Here is a 19,350-nt window from a genome sequence, read left to right as displayed (position 1 = left end):
GGTTTAGGTTTAGACAGGAAAGTAACGTTGAGGCCACAATCAGTATAACCATGATCTTATCAAATGGTGGAACAGGCTTGAGGGGCTGAATGGCCTACTCCCGCTCCTAATTTGTATACTTGTATATATATTCCTTCGAACATATTTACAACAACATGAAACTTAGCACGAAACAAATTTCAAAAATGGAATTTTCCTGGAATATATGTGCTAACACCACCAATTATAGTATCTCAAGTATAACTTTAAGCATTTTGAAGTACCGCCGGATACATCTGATGACTTATGACAACAATTCCAGAATAATCTGAGAACTCAGCTAAAAGGTTTACAGAAAGGTTTTCATTTTTATTAAAAAGAACACAACAAGGTTCTCTCGGTCTCTTAATGGATGCAATGACTAAATGATGACAATTAATGACCTGATTATTAAAGTGACATATGCTTTTCATGATGTTAGTTCAGTACTGAATTTAAATGAAAACTTCTGAGCCGTTTAACATCAGTGGGTATATCTTTGTCTGGCAGCTTTCCCGGTATAGTTAATTTAACTTGAGTCACATTGTAGTTCTGAAATTAGATTAATCTGAACCTCTTGACGGAGCTGGAGTCTGGCAGGTGCCAAACTGCCAACCACTCAGCCTGAACATATACCACGTTGCCTCCAGTAAAATTTAAAAATTGATAGTGTTTTTAATTTTACATGAGCCTACATCATAAACCTTTCAAAGCTGTATTTAAAATGGAGGAAGCTCTGGATTAAAGACATTAAATTGAAAGGCATGCCAGTTTGAAAGATAACAAAGGCATTGAGCAAGTCTCAAGCTTTGGCAAGGATCTGTATATGTTTTCCAATTTTTAAAAAAGAATATATACAGTCCCACTGCAATCCTAGTCCATTGGAGATGACCAGGTAATTCACAATTATTTGCTCCTGGACACTGCATTATTGTAGATAACTTCGAATGTTTATACAACCAGAATTGTGAGTATTTATCCATCTCTTACAGTATTTTGCTGGAAAGATAATCTTGCTGTACCCAGGAGACTCTGTTTGCTATGAATTTAGTTATTAGCTCACTAAATTAAATCTGACAAATCTCAGCCACCTCCAACTCATCAGCTGATTGTGTAATATAAATATTCATGCTGCCTGTTTTTAATTTCCAGTTTTCTCTTCTCTTGTATGTGTCATGTTTGTTATGATACAGATCTATAGGCATCATCAGTTTCCAATAACTTGTTATAACATGAACAAAAGGTCCTAGGGATCTTCTGGCGCAGTGGCAATGTCCCTGTCTTTGAGCCAGGAGGCCCAGCTTTAAGTCCCACCTGTTCCAGTGATGTTTAATAGCATCTCTGAACAGGTTGATTGGAAAATATAGACAAAGTGTCCTGTCACTGGCAACTGTGTTAAAGTTGTGAAAAACACAAACAGTCTGCTTGTACATTTTGTTCATCAGCAAAATTAACCATAAAACTTAGACCAACAGAAGGATGCCATATATATTTTTATGATCATAAGAATCAGGAGGGGAAATAACTCATTTGGCCATTTGAAGCCTACTCCCTAATTCAATCAGATCATTGCTGATCTGGTATAACAAGGTGCAGAGCTGGACTGACCCAGCAGGCCTGGCAGCATCAGAGGAGCAGGAAAGCTGCTTTCTTCGGAATTTCTTCGGAAATTTTTCAGAATTCTGGTACACATAGCATTTTGCTTTTGTCATGCCAATATAAATGCTGCCGTACTTGTGATCTATAATACAATATTGCAAGAATCACTAAAGAAAAACTGTAAAGGGAAAGAAAACAACCACTAGCAAGTTCTTCTCAAAGCTAAATCCCAAGATAATTATGATAAAAACCTCCACAAGCAATCTTGGTTTAACATTCTAAGATGGACATCCTGATGATCAGATTGCTTAAGCATTTCACAAGAATAGAGTTGAAAAAGCATTACAGAGAAAGTAGGAACTGCCAATGCTGGAGAATCTGCTATACCTGCCCTTATACCTCCCCCCAATCCCCATCCCAGGCCCTAAGAAGATATTCCACATCAAACAGATATTCACCTGCACATCTGTTAATGTGATATACTGTATCCACTGTTGTCATTGTGGCCTCCTCTACATCGAGGAAACCAAGCGGAGGCTTGGGGACCGCTTTGCAGGACACCTACGCTCAGTTCGCAACAAACAACTACACCTCCCAGTCGCGAACCATTTCAACTCCACCCCCACCCCACTCCTCGGACAACATGTCCATCCTGGGCCTCCTGCAGTGCCACAATGACGCCACCTGAAAGATGCAGGAACAGCGTCTCGTATTTCGCTTGGGAACCCTGCAGCCCAAGGGTATCAATGTGGACTTCAAAGACTTCAAAATCTCCCCTCCCCAGACCACATTCCAAAATCAGCCCAGCTAGTCCCCACCTCCCTAACCATTCCTCCCACCTCAAGCCCCACCCCCATCTCCTACCCACTAACCTCATCCCACCTCCTTGACTTGTCAGTCCTCCCTGGACTGATCTATCCCTTCCCTAACTCCTCACCCACACTCATCTTTACTGACTCCACCCCTGCTTCTTTGACCTCTCTGTCTCCTGTCCGCCTCGCCGTCTCCCTAATTATTTCATAATCCCCTTCCCCTCCCCCAGTTCTGAAGAAGGTTCTCGACCCGAAACATCAAACTTTCCTGCTCCTCTGATGCTGCTTGGCCTGCTGTGTTCATCCAGCTTCACACTGTGTATTCTCAGTTGAAAAAGCTTGTTCTGTTCCTCCCAGACTTGCAGGCAATGTTTAGATTTTTAAGTGTGATGTAAGTCATAGAAATGTACTGTCTTATATCAGACTTCTGCATATAAAAAATCTGAAAATTAGGAACACGTTCAGTAAAAGATGTGGAAAAATAAAAGATAGACTTGGTAACATCTCTTTTAAAGTATGCAGTAAGGTTATTAAATCCCAGCTGCAGGAATGAGAGGTAGTGAGAGGAAACTCTAATGGGGAGAAAATTCAAAAATCTGAAGTGCAAAGGGCCTTGAGAGTCCAAGTCCAGGATTCCGTTAAGATGAGCTTGCAGCTTGAGTAGGTAGTTAGGAAAGCAAATACACTGTTGACATTTATTTCGAGATGACTGGAACATGAAAGCAGGAATGTATTTCTGAGGCTTTATAAGGCTCTGGTCAGACAATATTTAGAATATTGTGAGCAATTTTGGGCCCCATATCACAGGAAGGATGTACTGGCCCTGGAGCGTGTCATAGGAGGTTCACAAGAATAACCCCAGGAATGAAACGCTTAACATATGAGGAACGTTTGAAGTCTCTGGGTCTATACTCGAGGAGTTTAGAAGGATGAGGGGGGATCTAATTGAAACTTACAGAATATTGAAAGGCCAGGATAGAGTAGACATTGGAAAGATGTTTCCATTAGCAGGAAAGACTAGGACCCAAGGGCACAGCCTTAGAGTAAAGGGAATGGAGATGAGGAGAAAATTCTTCAGCCAGAGAGCAGTGAATCTATGGAATACATTGCCAGAGAAGGCTGTGGAGGCCTTGACATGGGGTATATTTAAAACAGAGATAGATAGGTCTTTGATTGTCTTGGGGATTAAAGGTTACGGGGAGGAGGTGGGAGAACGGGGTTGAGAAATTGATTAGCCATGATTGAATGGCAGAGCAGACTCAATGGGCCGAATGGCATTATTTTTGCTCATATATCTTATGGGATAGATGCTGGAAGAATGTTCCAATGACTGAGTAGTCCAGAACCAGGCGTCACAGCCTAAGAATACGCGGTAAACCATTTAGAGTCATAGTCATTAAGATGTACAACACAGAAACAGACCCTTTGGTCCAACTCATCCATGCCAACAATATGTGCTAGATAAATCTAGTCCCATTTGCCAGCATTTGGCCCATTTCACTCTAAATTCTTCCCACTCATATACCTATCCAGATACCTTTTAACATGTTGTCATCGTATCAGCCTACACCATTTCCTTTGATAGTTCATTCTATACCTGCGCCGCTCTCTGCATGGAACAGTTGCCCTTAGAGCCCTTTTAAATATTTCCCCTTGCACCATAAAACTACACCCTCTAATTTTTGACTCTCCCATCTGGTGGAAAACACTTTGTCTATTTACTCTATCCATGATCCTCATGATTTTATAAACCTCTGTAAGGTCACCCCTCAGCCTTTGACACTCCAGGGAAAACAACCCCAACCTATTCCACCTCTCCCTTCAGCTCAAACCTTCTAACCCTGGCAACATCCTTGTAAATCTTTTCTGAACCCTTTCACGTTTCACAACATCCTTGCTATAGCAGGGAGACCAGAATTTCACACAGCATTCCAAAAGTGGCCTAACCAATGTCCTGCATAGCTGCAACATGACCTTCCAACTCCTACACTCAATGCAATGTCCAATAAAGGCAAGCAGACTAAACGCCTTCTTCACTATCCTATCTACCTGTGACCCCACTTTTAAGGAACTACAGACCTGCACTCCAAGGTTTCCTTGCTCAGTAACACTCACCAGGACATTAGCATTAAATGTATGAGTCCTGCCCTCATTTGTCTTTCCAAAATGCAGCACCTCACATATATCTGAATTAAAGTCCATCTGCCCTTCCTCAGCCCATTGCCCTATCTGATCGAGATCCCATTGTACTCCGAGGTAACCTTCTTTGCTATCCAGTACAACTGCAATTTTGCTATCATCTGCAAACTTGCTAACCATACTTTCTATGTTCACATCCAAACCATTTATATAAGAGAATTAAAGCAGTGGACGCAGCATTGATTCTTATGGCACACCACTGGTAACAGCCTTTAAGTCTGAAAAGCAACCTTCCACCTGACCCTTTGTTTTCTATCATTGAGCCAGTTCTGTATCCACATGGCTAGTTCTCCCTGTATTCCATGTGATCTAACATTGCGAACCAGTCTACCAAGAGGAACCTTGCCGAATGCCTTACTGAAGTCCACATAGATCACGCCGTCATCAAATCTCTCCGTTACTTCTTCAAAAAACTTAGTCAGGTTAGTCAGACACGATTTCCCACACAAAGCCAAGTTGACTATCCCTATTCAGTCCTTGCCTTTCCAAATACATACAAATCCAGTCCCTCACAATTCCCTCCAACAACTTGCCCCTCACTGATGTCAGGCTCACCAGTGTATGGTTCCCTGGCTTTTCCTTACCACCTTTCTTAAATAGTGGCACCACATTAGCAAACCTCCAGTCTCTGGCACCTCACCTATGGCTATCCACCTTTATGTATTTTAAGACGTCCAACACCTCCTCCTCTGTAATATGGACATTTTTCAAGATGTCGCTACTTATTTCTCACTTATTCTTTATCTTCCGTATCCTTCTCCACAATAAACACTGATGCAAAATACTCATTTAGTATCTTCCCCACCTCCTGCAGTTCCACACATATGCAGCCTTGCTGAACTTTAAGGGGCCCTATTCTCTCCCTAGTTATCCTTTTGCCCTGAATGTATTTATAAAATTCCCTTTGGATTCTCCATAACCCTATTTGCCAAGGCTATCTCATGTCTCCTTTTTGCCCCTCTGATTTCCCTCTTAAGTATACTCTTGCTGCCTTAATATTTTTCTAGGGATTCATTCAATCTCTGCTGACTACACCTAACATATGCTTATTTCTTCTTCTTGACCAAAATTTCAATTTCTCTAGTCATCCAGCATTCCTTACACCCAACGGCCTTGCCCTTCACACTAACAGGAACATTACTGTCTCTGGACTCTGATTATCTCACTTGTGAAGGCTTCCCATTTTCCAACCATCCCTTTGCCTGCAAACATCCACCCGCGCACCCCCCCCAAACAACTTTGGAATGTTCTTGCCTAATACCACCAAAATTGTCCTTCTTCCAATTAAGAACTTTAACTTTTAGATCTGGTCTATCCTTTTACCATCACTATTTTAAAACAGGTCGAATTGTGGTCACTGGCCCCAATGTGCTTCCCCACTGACACCTCAGTCACCTGCCCTGCCTTAGTTAACCAAGAGAAGTTCAAGTTTGCACTTTCTCTAGGAGGTACATCCATGTACTGAATCACAAAATTTTCTTGTACATACTTAACAAATTCCTCTCTGTCCAAGCCTTTTGCACTATGGCAATCCCAGTCTGTGTTTGGAAAGTTAAAATCCCCTACCATCACTACTCCAATATTCTTACAGATAACCGAGATCTCCCTACAAATCTGTTTCTCAGTTTGCCGTTGATTATTGGGGGGTCTATCGTATGTGCCCAATAAGGTGATTATCCCTTTCTTACTGCTCAGTTCCACTCAAATAACTTCCCTGGATGTAATCTCAGGAATATTGACCCTGAGTATAGCCATAATGTTATCTCTAATCAAAATCACCATTCCCCCTCATATCTTGTCCCCTTTCTATCCTTCCTGTGGCATCTATACCCTGGAACATTAAGCTGCCAGACCTGATCATCTCTGAGCCATGTCTCTGTATTTCTAGGATATCCCAGTTCCATGTTCCGAACCATGCCTTGAGTGCACCTGCCTTACCTGGTAGGCCTCTTACATTGAAATAAATTCAGTTTAATTTATCAGTCCTACCACATTCTCTGCTTTGTTCCTGCCTGCCCTAATTGTTTGACTTGCTCCTATTCCTACTTGTACCAGACTCAGACTGATCTCTTTCCTCACCATCTCCTTGGGCCCTACCTCCCACAAACACCACTCCCACCCCCCCCCCCCCCATTATTAGTTTAAATCCTCCAGAACAGCTCTAGCAAAGCACCCCGTCAGTATAGTAGTCACCTTCGAATTCAGTAAAATTCCATCCTTCCTATACAGGTCAATTCTACCTCAGAAGAAATTCCAATGATCTAAAAATGTGAATCCTTCTCCCTGCACCAGCTCCCCAGCCACACATTCATCTGCTGTATACTCCTATTCCTACCCTCACTAGTTCGTGGCACCGGGAACAATCCAGATGCTACTACCCTCGAAGATCACCTTTTTAAATTTCTGCCTAACTTCCTATATTTTTCCTCAGAATTGCATTCTTTTCTCTTCCTGTGTCATTAGTTCCAATATGTAGAATGACCTCCTGCTGGTCCCTCACCCCTTTCAGAATATTCTGCACCCTGTCTGAGATATCCTTGATCCTGGCACCAGGGAGGCAACACACCATTCTGATTTCTCGCTGCTGGCTGTAGAAATGACTGTCTATGCCTCTGACTAGACAGACCCCTCACACAATCAACCGCTTGGAACCTGATGTACCCATCGTTACATTAGAGCCTGTCCTGGTACCATGGTCAATTCTACACTCCCCTGACAGTCCATTGCATTTTCCAAACCAGCGTACCTGTTTGAGATGGGGATAGCCATAGTAGAATCCTGCACTACCTGCCTCCCGCTCCTACCTTTCTTGGCAGTAACCCCTATACCTGGCTGTATCTGTGTTTTTTCTCCCTCTCTGCAACTCACTTCCATCACACCCCCTAGCTTCTATAAACTTCTCATTATCTCTAACTGCCACTCCAACCAATCCATGTAATCCAATAGGATTCTGGACCAAACACACTTGCTGCAGACAGAATCATCAGTAACATGGAAACTCTCCCTAATCTCCTACATCTGACAGGAAGACCACATTGCTCTACTAAAGGCAGCTTTTGTACCTTAACTATCCACAGACCCAGAAAATAGCACAGCCTTACTGCTCTAAAAAACACTGCTCCAAACTGAACTGTCTCCCACAGAAAGCAGTTGAGGCCAAAACACAACAAAGTGTGGAGCTGGATGAACACAGCAGGCCAAGCAGCATCTCAGGAGCAGGAAGGCTGACATTTCGGGCCTAGACCCTTCATCAGCCTCTCTGAAGGGTCTAGGCCCGAAACGTCAGTTTTTGTGCTCCTGTGATGCTGTTTGGCCTGATGTGTTCATCCAGCTCCACACTTTGTTATCTTGGATGCTCCAGCATCTGCAGTTCCCATTATCTCTGAGGCCAAAACATTGTATGATTTCAAGAATGAGTTGGATTTAGCACTTGGCTAAAGAGATAAAAGGATATGGGGGGAAAGCAGGAACAGGCTATTGAGTTGGATGATTAGTTATGATCATAATGAACAGTGGAGCAGGCTCAAAGTGTCAACCTTGTGATCAGAGATGATGGGAACTGCGGATGCTGGATAATCCAAGATAACAAAGTGTGGGCTGGATGAACACAGCAGGCCAAGCAGCAGGGCTCCTAAGATGCTGCTTGGCCTGCTGCGTTCATCCAGCTCCACACTTTGTTACCTCAAAGTGTCAACCTGCTGACTTCAGCTTCTATTTTCCGTATTTCTGTACATGACACAGATCAATGTATTCTCCACAAGATGTGGTCACTGCCTCCAAGATGCCTTTTGGTCTCACCATGTTTTCTTTCTCTTTTCTTTGTGGTTTTCCCCCCGGGATTCTTGCATTGATGGGTTTTTTGACTAAGAAGACCATCACAACTGAACCAATCCTGTGGTCACTCAACATTCAACCACAGTTTCACTGTAAAAGGTTTCTGTATCATGATCAAGAGTAAGAGTCCTGTTTGATTTTCTTCTCTTTAAGTTAAAAGCTCTGAAATGAATTGTAACATGTATACTATCACCTTGGCTGAGATCTTCTCACTATATTCAGAGAAATACAGAAAGTAGATTGTGTTGTTTCAGTCATGTTCAAAACATTCAGTAAGGGTTTAGGCCCGAAACGTCAGCTTTTGTGCTCCTGAGATGCTGCTTGGCCTGCTGTGTTCATCCAGCTCCACACTTTGTTATCTTGGATTCTCCAGCATCTACAATTCCCATTATCACTTCAAAACATCTAGTTTCTGGTTGTGTGAACTGTCCATTATGTTTAAAAGAGCAATGGCTGCCACTAACAATTGTCTGTGTCCACTACTGCTGAAGATTCCTTGCATTTACCACCACTGATGGTTGTATGCATTAACCCCAGTGACATTTGTACAGATTTACAACTGGACACACTTGTTACCTTTCGCTTCACCACCAATGACAGTTTCCATTACATCAACACTGCAGCATCACTTCACCTATATTATGTTCCTGCCAATGGTACTGGAGCTATCGGTGTTAATGTTGTTTTAATATAGAACATTTGGTTGTACAAAACCAAAAATTGATCTTCATAATGAATTACAAAGTCTTACAAATATTTCCCTTTAATGATTTAACTGCTGAAAATCATTACTGCTTAAGTTAATTATTTTCTTTGCCATTCACATGTTTTCAATCTATGTGTCTACTATTTCAGCGGTCACATAGCATGTTTTACTCTCTTGTATTGTCATAATGTCACAATGTCCTAGTGCGTACAGGTGGTATAGTCAACAGTACAGAAAAGTCCTAAATTTGATCCTCAATTTGTACTGATTTAGTCAATCACAGACAGGAAAACTTGGGAAGGTACATTTGGTCCCTGTTTCCCTAGGCTAAGGAGAGAAGGCTAATGATTAGCCAATGATTCCTATCTGGAATGTACGTATGTGTGTGTTAAAACATGGGTATAAATGCCTGGCTGTGATACCTCTTTGATAAAGTAGTCCATGGGCACTGATGATGGGCTGAGGTTGAAATGGTTTTGACCTGGAACAAAATGTCAAATTGCTGCGTCATACTGAGTTGGAACATTCGAAAACTTGGTGCCAATGATCAAGACTAGTCTGTCACTTTGCAGCAGCGCATTTATCCAGGAAATTGTGTTATACTGCATGACTGAATATTGAAATTTAAATTCAAATCCAAGCTCTCATCTATGAGGCCAGGCAGCATAATTTTATTTGTTTTTGTATTGATGTATGGCTGCTTTATATTGTTTGATTGTTGTTCTTCTAGACTTTTGTAAGGGCTGATTTTAGTGCTGTCTTTGGTTAGGAGGTGATGGCCTAGTGGTAGTATCAGTGGACCGTTAATCCAGAGACTGAGGCGATGTTTTGGGTTTGAATCCCAACATGGCAGATGGTGGAATTTGAATTCAGTAAAAATCTGGAATTAAGAATTATTCGATGACCATGAAACCACTGACAATTATCAGGAAAACATGTCTGGTTAACTAATATAAGATGACAAAGTGTGGAGCTGGATGAACACAGCAGGCCAAGCAGCATCTTAGGAGCACAAAAGCTAACATTTCAGGCCTAGACCCAGTCCATATGATTCACATTGTCAAGATTTTCATTCTAGCAAGCCTTGTCTGGTTTAACCGTGTAAATGCTGGCAGATGTTAGCCTGTGATGTTACTTTATGCTGACAGAAGAAGCAGCAGAAATTGTATTTGTCAAAGGTAGTGGCCAATGGAAATCTGCCTGCCACCTGGGCACTGATCTTCTCGATTGCCGATGTGATGTGTGATTTTCGGTTTCAAGAGAGCCACCCAAAGACAGTAAAACATCCAGCTGTAAGGAAGATTTAACCCCCGGCCTGCAGCACACTGCTCCATGGAGCAAGAAGACACTGAAGTGCTGTTATGATGGCTGTGGCAGGACCTTCCTCTGGCATGCACATCTGAAATACCACCTGAAAACACACAAGTCAGTTCAAAACCATATTTTGTAACCACATACCCGGGATTTGCATTTGGTTTGCAGCAGGGGGAGATGTGGGTAGGTAGAACATTTTTATTTTCAGGGGTTGCTTCATGCTAAAGCAGATGTAAAGATGCAAGTGCAAAACCAAATTGTCTGTGACCCACAAACTTGCAAACTCATAGAGTCATACAGCATGGAAACAGAGCCTTTGGTCCAACCAGTCTACACTGAACATGTTCCCAAACTAAACTAATCTCACCTGTTTGTGCTTGACCCATGTCCCTCCAAACCTTTCTGATTAATGAACTTACCCAAATGTCTTTTATTCATTGTAACTGAACCTGTATCCATCACTTCCTCTAGCGGTTCATTCCATACACAAACTACACTTCATGTGTTTTCAAAAAAAAAGTTGTTCCTCATGTCCTTTTAAAATGTTTCTCCTCTCACCTTTAAAATATGCCCCCTAGTTTAGAACTCCCCCACCCTAGGGAAAAGACACTGGTCATTCACCTTATCTATGCCACGCATGGATTTATTAACCTCAATAAGGTCACCCCTGAACCTCCTTGTATCTCAAACCTATCTAGGCCCGAAATGTCAGCTTTTGTGCTCCTAAAATGCTGCTTGGCCTGCTGTGTTCATCCAGCTCCACACTTTATAATCTCAGATTCTCCAGCATCTGCAGTTCCTTTTATCTCTGGTTCGCTAATATCCTTTGGGAAGGAAGATGCAGTCCTTACCTGGTCTGCCCTCGATGTGACTCTGGGCACACAGCAATGTGGTTGACTCTTAATTGTCTTCTGGGCAATTAAGGATGTGCAAATAAATGCTGACCTAGTCAGCAATGCCTATATCCCATGAACAAATAAAAAAAAATCCACAAATATAACCATTAATTACTAGGATGCTGAACTGTATAAAAATGAATGAGAACTTGGATTGAAAAGTTATCTGTAGTCCTTTCAGCTTCATGGTAGAGACCAATGTGAAGTCAGAAGCTTAAATACTCCAGCAGTATAGTACTATGTTAAAGAACTGCATCAAGGTAAGTTACACTGTGTTACATTGATCTAAAACAACAAGCTGCAATAACTGCTTATTTCACATCCACTTTTTTTCATTTTCTTCTTTTATTAAAGGTAGTGAATGTGCTGGCAAACTATTTGTGTGTGTTAACAATCTGTTTATAGTGTTACAATCAAGTGATGAGGGGCAGAAGGGCTCCTTTCTTTAATTATTCCTCATTGACCACAACAGGCTTTTTCTAAAGGATGTTGTTGCGAATTCAGTAAGTTGCTGTTCACATGTTTTGACCATGAAAGACAGACATAGACAGGTTTCCTTGTTTCTTTTTGAAAGGAAGAGAGAATTATTTATTGTACTTAACCAGGTCTAATAAAAATAATTAAAACCTCTCTGAACCTCACACACAAATGCACTCAAGCTTCAAAACACAAACAGACATTCACACACAGACACAGAGCAGGAGGATCTTATTAAAAATCCAGTAAGAGTTAAATGTATGCAGATCTTGGATATTGATGACTTGAATAATTTCAGGCTGAGCTCAAAAATCCCACTAGATTTAGTGTGACACAATTTAAGTAATTTGAGAGACAATTTATCTCTTCTTATGGAATCAGCTGACTGCTATGTGGACGGTCTACTTGCTCAAGCTTGCAGGCTGAATGGAGGAAGGGAAAGTTCCACTCTAGGCATCTACTTCTTGGGCATTACGCCTGCCTCTGTATTGACTCAGAGAAAGCAGCTTCTTCAACACAAAAGAGTCAAATCATCCTGTGTCTCTAACTGACCAGGTACTTGAACATGGTCATGGTTAGTGAACTCTGGGTCCATCGTTTACATAATTAGATTATAGCTGGGTAAATTAATCTCTCAGCCAGTGTTTATTGTATGAGATAATTACAGTTCATGCTTGTTTCTTATCCAGTTGAACAATCAAGTGATTTTCTGGAATGGGTTAGAAGATGATCCATTCATATATCTTCAAGGTGATTGTCACTGTTCAGTTTATTTAGACAGGCTTAACTCCAATTCGATTGCATAAGATACAGTCATGCAAATGATCAGCCACGTTAGAAATCAACATTTCAAGTCACTAAATGCTGGTTCAGTCTTTGAAAACTCATTCAATGGCTTTTCAGTCAGGAAATACTTAAAGCCATTTTTGGATTTGAATCATGACTTTAAGACAGTAGCCGTACTAATTTCAATGTATTTCAGTATAATGAGTGTTTCCTGGTGGTGGAGGATGTCATAGATGAACCTGATCATGTATTGCCCAAACTTCCCAACATCCACCAATATTCAACTTCAACAAAGGTCACTGGATAACAAATAAGAGAGGGTACCTACCTGATGTAATTTCCTTCCTTATTCAATTGTACTAATAACAATTGGACCACACAGCACTCCAACAAAGCTGAACAACCTTATCCACAGGAATGAGTGAATCTTGAATTTTTCTGGTGTACATGGCTCAAAGGAGCCTTGTGGAAAATTGGGTAGTGCCCCTGCTTCTGAGCCAGTTGTGTGATTCATGCCCTACTCCAGGCATTGATGGCTAAGAAAGGTTCATTCATAACATGGATAAAAGGATTGAGTGCCAATCTACAAATTCTTCCAACATATTTGACTCCTTAGGGGCCAGCTGGCTGAGTTAGCTGGATGGCCAGTGAGAATCAGAGTGGTGTCATCAGTGTAGGGGGCTGATCACTATTCTAGCTGGGATAGATTTGGGACCCGCTTCCTTGCTCTTCCCAAGATGAGCTGTGATACTGTGGGTTAAACCAGTATTGTACAAAGAATGAAAGAAGAAAAAGCTATGACTCTATTACAGTTACCAATTACTTAATTAGTCATGGTGAGAATTCTCGATTGGCTTCTTCAAAATGAGTGTCATTATCATGTACTAAATTAAAATCTTTACAAAGTAATCAAGTTAAGGCATAAGCAGTTATCACAGTCCAGTGGTGGAACTCTCATCACAGAGCTGCAAATCATCCCACTCTAGAGATTTGGAACAGATTGTTACCTGATATTCTGGTGCAGTACTGACCAGTCAGGGGTGCTGTCCATTGGATGAGATGTTAAGCTGAGTACTCATCTTCTATTTGTGTGGATTGAAGTGATCTCCTGCCACTATTTCAAAGATAATTCTTAAAAAATGAAAAAAAGTCGTAATTGAGTATGTTCTGGGCAGAGATTGATAGATTCCTACATATCAAAAATATCTGGAGTCACAGGGATATCTCAGGTACAGCAAGCCTCTGAACAGTAGGGGTTAACAGAACCATACAAACTGCAGAGTCTCTTGGAAATATTGGAACAGAGTTGAGCAGAGATTGATTACAACAGATCTCACTTAATGTTTTATATCCATGTGCTGGAGTTGTGCACATGACTCACGGACAGGGAAGAGAAAAACCTAACCTGGCTCATTTGTGATGTTAGGGTAAGTCATGTTCAGACCCTGCAGTGTCAGCACCAAGGTCCATCTTGCCACTAACACAGAAGAGTGGAAATGTTAGATAACATACATTTTGCTGGGATTTTACATGGAAACAATAGCTCCACCCCTATGCTCCTGTCTTGAAAGTAGGGGACAGGTGGTCACCCAGAGCTGAGTTAATTGGCAGAGGGTGGGACATTTGTCTCCACTTGAGAAGAATACCCACTTCCAGGAGATGCTTCCATTTAGATGACCAACAACTCTTGAAATCCAGCAGCACCATTAAAGTAATGGCATTGAGGCAGAAGATCAGTCTGATCTATTTGATTGTCAGAGAAGGCTTGATGAGCTGAATGGTCTACTCCTGCACCCATTCCCTGCAAAAGGAGGGGAATGGACCCTGGCCCATTTTGTTTCCCAATCAGCACCACCATGGAAAGTTAATTGGTCATTACCACATTGTTGTTTGTGGAAGCTTGTATTGTACAAATTCAGTGCTGCATTTCCTACTTTAAAACAATGACCACACGATAAAAAAAGTACGTCGTTGGCTGTACAGTACTTTGAAACGTGTGATGCTTGTGGAAAATCCGGCCTAATGTGAGTCTTTCTTTTAGGAATGAGAAATGGAATTATTGGTCAACCGTCTACAAAAGAAATAGATCTAATTATTATCTCATTCTTGTTTAGTGGAGCTTAATTTCTGCACATTGCAACACCTACTACAGTGGTTACACTTCAAAAGCACTTTGGAGTAAAGGACATTGAGATTTCGTCCGGTTAGGAAAGGCGCTACGTAAATGTAAATCCTTCCTTTTACTTGATCAAAAATTCCAGTGGCAAAAAATCTGATTCGTTAAATTACCTTCTCCGAACAGTCACAGGAACTACGAAAAGACAGGGTAAACACTGTTTGGACCATTTATTTTCCCTCCTGAAAATCCAGCTTTAATTCGAAATGCTCGCACCATTTCTCTGGGTATGGTGCCATTTCATCATACGGCACCTTAGTGTCAGCAGGATGCCCTCTTCCCAATGTCTTCGCTGATCATCCCGGCTTTATCTCGGAGTTAAATTGCCCGTCAGCGTCCCTTCTTCACAGGTATGGCACAGCTGATCACAACCTTAACTTTGCGGGTTGATGAGCCGGCTTTTCAAAATTGGCAATGAATTAAACGTTAGTAATCGCAGGGTTGGCATGAAGTTATTGAAATACTGTAGCAGTCGGACGGACTGAATCTGGGAATCTGGCAAGTCATGTGATTGTTTTTTTTGTATGTGTGTTGTCAGTTTCCCGCAGCGCCCCTTAAAAAAAGCCTGAAGGACGAGAGAGAGAGAGAGAGAGAGTGTGTGTGTGTGAGTGAGAGAGAGCGGGAGCTCGTTTGCAGAATCACAGCTTCCGACACTGGGGCTGCGACCAGATCTTCGCTTGGATTAATTTGACTCTAATTCAATTAGTTACTGTTACGGGCCGAAAAGAGTGAAAACAGGGTAATAAACGATGGCAGGCGCAATTATAGAAAATATGAGCACGAAGAAATTGTGCATTTTTGGAGGGATCTTGCTGGTTTTCCAAGTAATTTCCTTTCTGGTGGGAGGTTTGATCGGTAAGTGGCTTCTACTTGTCGTTTTCTTTTGTTAGCTATGTATTACAGTATCGGTAGCAACATACTATGATCTAATTAGTCCTGCCATTGTACTTGGTGAGAAGAACTGCATGGGCTCTTTGTAGCGGTTCAGTCTTGTGCGTAAAGTGGAAGAAAACTTTTGGCCTACTTTCAGTATCAACTTATGTTTTTTTTAAGAAAAGAGGGAAAGTGAAGCATGGCGACTGAACCTTGGGCGAATTGCAATATTTACTCGTTCTGCTTACATTTCTGCTTGGAGCGGCTGCTTTTAAGAGAAAAATACAGAACAAAACAATTGTTCTTTGAGGAGTGGTTGCTGTGGGGTACGGCTCTGGGTTTTTTTTTTGTTCCGCCCGTACGGGGAAATCATTGAAATCGGGACGAGTGAATTGCACCGATTTCTGATCTCTTTAAGTCTCTGTGCAAATTTCTAGCACGCGGCTCGCGACTGTAGTTAAAATAACTACCTACGTCTGTTAAGTTGAGTTTTTACTAAACTTTTAAACGCCCCTTTTTTAAAAACAAACTTTTTTTGCCTTTTGTTCTCGCTCCAGTCGAGTTTCTGAACTTTATAGCTCCACCTCTCTGCCTTCAGTTGCGATCGAGGCGAGATTATGCACTTTTATGGTCGACCAGAGGCCAGGGTGTTTGTGCGGAATTTTAAGGGATTGGGATGTGGTAGAGGAAGAATTTTAGGAGGGTCGGATAGAGTTTTTAATAGGCTCCCGTGGGTTCTGTGGGAATTCACTTCCTAAACTCTCTGCCACTTTTGAATTACTTATTTTTTTGAGGATACAGTCGCCACCCCCGGGACAAATTCTACCGTGAGAATCACCCCCTCCCCCCCCATCACTCTCCCCCCCCCCCCCCCATCACTCTCCCCCCCCCCCCCCCATCACTCTCAGTTGTGGTGAGAAGCCGCGGAGCCGGCCGGCCTCAGGGTATTTTTAAGGCGGGGTAGTGACCGCCGCGGTGCCCGGCTGAGCGGACGCACTGCCCCGGAGAATCACAGAGCCGAGCCGGAGACACAACCCCGAGGCCAGCTCCGCCCCACGAACTGTATTGCAAACCGGGCCGATTCAGGTTGGAAGGAGCGCACTCTTTCCCCCCCCCCCAACTCTCTCAAAATGGTCAACGCGCTCCTCCGAAAATCCCTGACTTTCTTAATGTTCAGAAGAATGGTCGGTGTTTTATGATATCCCTCTCCCAATTCCATCGAGTCTGTTCCACCGTTTGATCATGGCTAACACGTTTCTCAACCCTTTTCTACTGCCTTCTCCCTGTAACTCTTGATCATCTTACTAATCAAGAACCTACCTATCTATCTGTCTTAAATACTCAATGACTTGACCTCCACAGCCCTCTGCGGCAATGAATTCTACACATTCACCACCCTCTGGGTGAAGAAATTTCTCCACATCTCTGTTCTAAATGGTCGTCCCTTCACTGAGACTGTATGTCATTTTTATGGTCCTAAACCCTCTTATTAGTGAAAACATCTTCAGCCCAGTCTGTCTTCACCTGTCAGTATTCTGTAGGTATCAGTCAGATTCTGTCCCCATCCTTCTAAAATTTATTGAGTACAGACTGGGAGACCTTAACTGTTCCTCGTGGGACAAATCCTTTATCCCTGGGTTCATTCTTGTAAATGTCCACCGAAGCACCTCCAAGGCCAGTGCATCCTTCCTCAGATATGGAGCCAAAAACCACTATCAATCTTCCATTTGCAGTCTGACCAGAGCCGTATACAGCCTCAGCAGTATACCTCTGCTTTTGTGTGCCAGTTCTCTAGAAATGAATGCTAGCATTGCATTTGCCTTTCTAACTGAGCTTGTATGTAAGAGAATTCTGAACCAGCTCTCCAAAGTCCCCTTGTGCTTCAGATTTCCAAAGCCTTACCTCACTTCGAAGATAGTCTACACCTCTAATTTTTACAGAATGGATAACCTCACGTTTTTCCACAATGTATTCCAGCTGCCATTTCTGTGTTCACTCCTAGTCTGCTGAAGTCTTTCTACAGTCTCCCTGCATCCTTAACACTACCTGTCGCTCTGCCTATCTGTGTCATCTACAGTCTAAGCAACAATGCCTCCAGTTCCTTCATCCAGATCATTAATGTATAATGTGAATAATTGTGGTCACAACACTGAATCCTGTGGAATTCCACTAGTTGCAAGCTGCCCTCCTGAAAAAGACCATTTAATCCTTACTCTCTGCCTTCTGCCACTCTGTCAGCCCTCTCTCTTCAAAGAAAGCTCAGTGAGTCTCTCTTCTGCTGCAACTCTACCCCCCCCATCCCGATTCTTTCCTCTGCCCTGAAGCTCTTCAACCACATTCTGCACCATGTCTGCTACCCTTCTCTCAGTGCCCACCCCTCGTCTCAAACTGCAGGGTGAATTCTGTCATTCTGTGGTCCCTCCCCTGAGAGGTTCCTTGACTTTGAGCTCCATTCTCAAATCTGCCTCATTGTATGTCATCAAATCCAGAATTGCCTGTACCCTTGTGGACTCCCCACAAGCTGCTCCCAAAAACCATCTTGTAGATATTCCATGAATTCCTTTTCTTGGTATCCATTGCCGATCTGATTTTGCCAATCCACCTTCACATTGAAGTCCCCCAAGATTATAGTAATCATGCATTTCCCACATTTATTTTCTGCCCCATATCTTGACTACTGATAAGAGGCCTATACATAACTCTTATCGGAGTCTTTTTTCCCTCGAGGTTCCTCAACTATATCCACACATATCCTGTGCCTTCCAATCCTGTGTCACTTATTGCTATCAATTTAATTTTCTTTCTTATTAAGACAGCAACCCCGCTGCCCATCCTTTCAATAGGATGTGTATCCTTGGATATTTAGTTTGAACTGGACAGGAAACAAATCAGGTCTCTGCTCAAATGGAGCATATATTCTCTCCAACTATTGCAAAAGGGTTTTATTTTACATTAACATCATGTGATACTTGGAATCTCTTGCCTGTAGATACAGCTGTGTTTCCACTTGGTTTCTGAGAGTCTTCCATTCTGAGCAGGTTTTAATTTATTCACTTGTGGAACATGAGCAATGCTGGCTGGCCTGAGTTGCCCCTGAGAGGGTGGTGGTAAGCTGCCTTCTTGAACCACTGCAGTGGGTAGGTTATTAATAGTTTTTGTATTGGTAGATTGAGCAGTCTTATTGGCTCCAAAGAAAATTGAGTCAATGAATTTGATGATGGAAAATGCAGGTAGATTGTACAGTAAACAGAGCTGACTGACATTGAACACGAAACTGAGGAGGTTCCACATAGAATTGATACAAGATAGAAGGAATTGCTTTGCCTGAGAACATTTGGCTCAAAAGGATTGATTCCAGCTCTGGGAAATGCACTTCGTAAGGAGAGAAATTTTGCTTGAACTATTGAATACCTTTCTCCTTCTGAATTTTGTTGTATCTTTCGGATGAACCTGATGTATCAGGTAGCTCTGTATAAGCAGTGACAGCTTTGTACCTGATATTCTGTGTACTTTTCTTTTCCGTGCTATGTTTTGGAGAATGTTGGCAATTGATATCCATTTTCTCAAGGGTCAAGCTACTAGTATACCAATTGAGAGGAATTCCTAAGATTTTTAGGTTAAGCTTGCCTCTTTGGGCTGTTTATGAGCCACCTGGTGGCA

The 19,350-nt window shown here is 42.2% G+C and overlaps 1 protein-coding gene across 2 annotated transcripts in view; it reads left to right on the top strand.

Annotated features, from left to right (window-relative positions):
• Positions 1–14,991: 14,991 nt before the first annotated feature.
• wls (Wnt ligand secretion mediator) overlaps positions 14,992–19,350 on the top strand; it is a 79,834-nt gene continuing 75,475 nt past the window's right edge. Inside the window, exon 1 of one of the 2 annotated variants that reach the window (XM_048539810.2) lies at positions 14,992–15,167. Coding sequence is in view for 1 of the 2 variants with exons in the window: in XM_048539809.2 (XP_048395766.1) it covers positions 15,567–15,672 (106 nt within the window). In the remaining variant the exon portion in view is untranslated. Of the gene's footprint in view, positions 15,168–15,386; positions 15,673–19,350 lie in introns of those variants that run through there. The other variant, XM_048539809.2, reaches the window with a different exon arrangement.

This window comes from Stegostoma tigrinum, chromosome 8, assembly GCF_030684315.1.
Source record: "Stegostoma tigrinum isolate sSteTig4 chromosome 8, sSteTig4.hap1, whole genome shotgun sequence".
NCBI lineage: Eukaryota > Metazoa > Chordata > Chondrichthyes > Orectolobiformes > Stegostomatidae > Stegostoma > Stegostoma tigrinum.
This window is presented reverse-complemented; position numbering and strand designations above follow the sequence as displayed.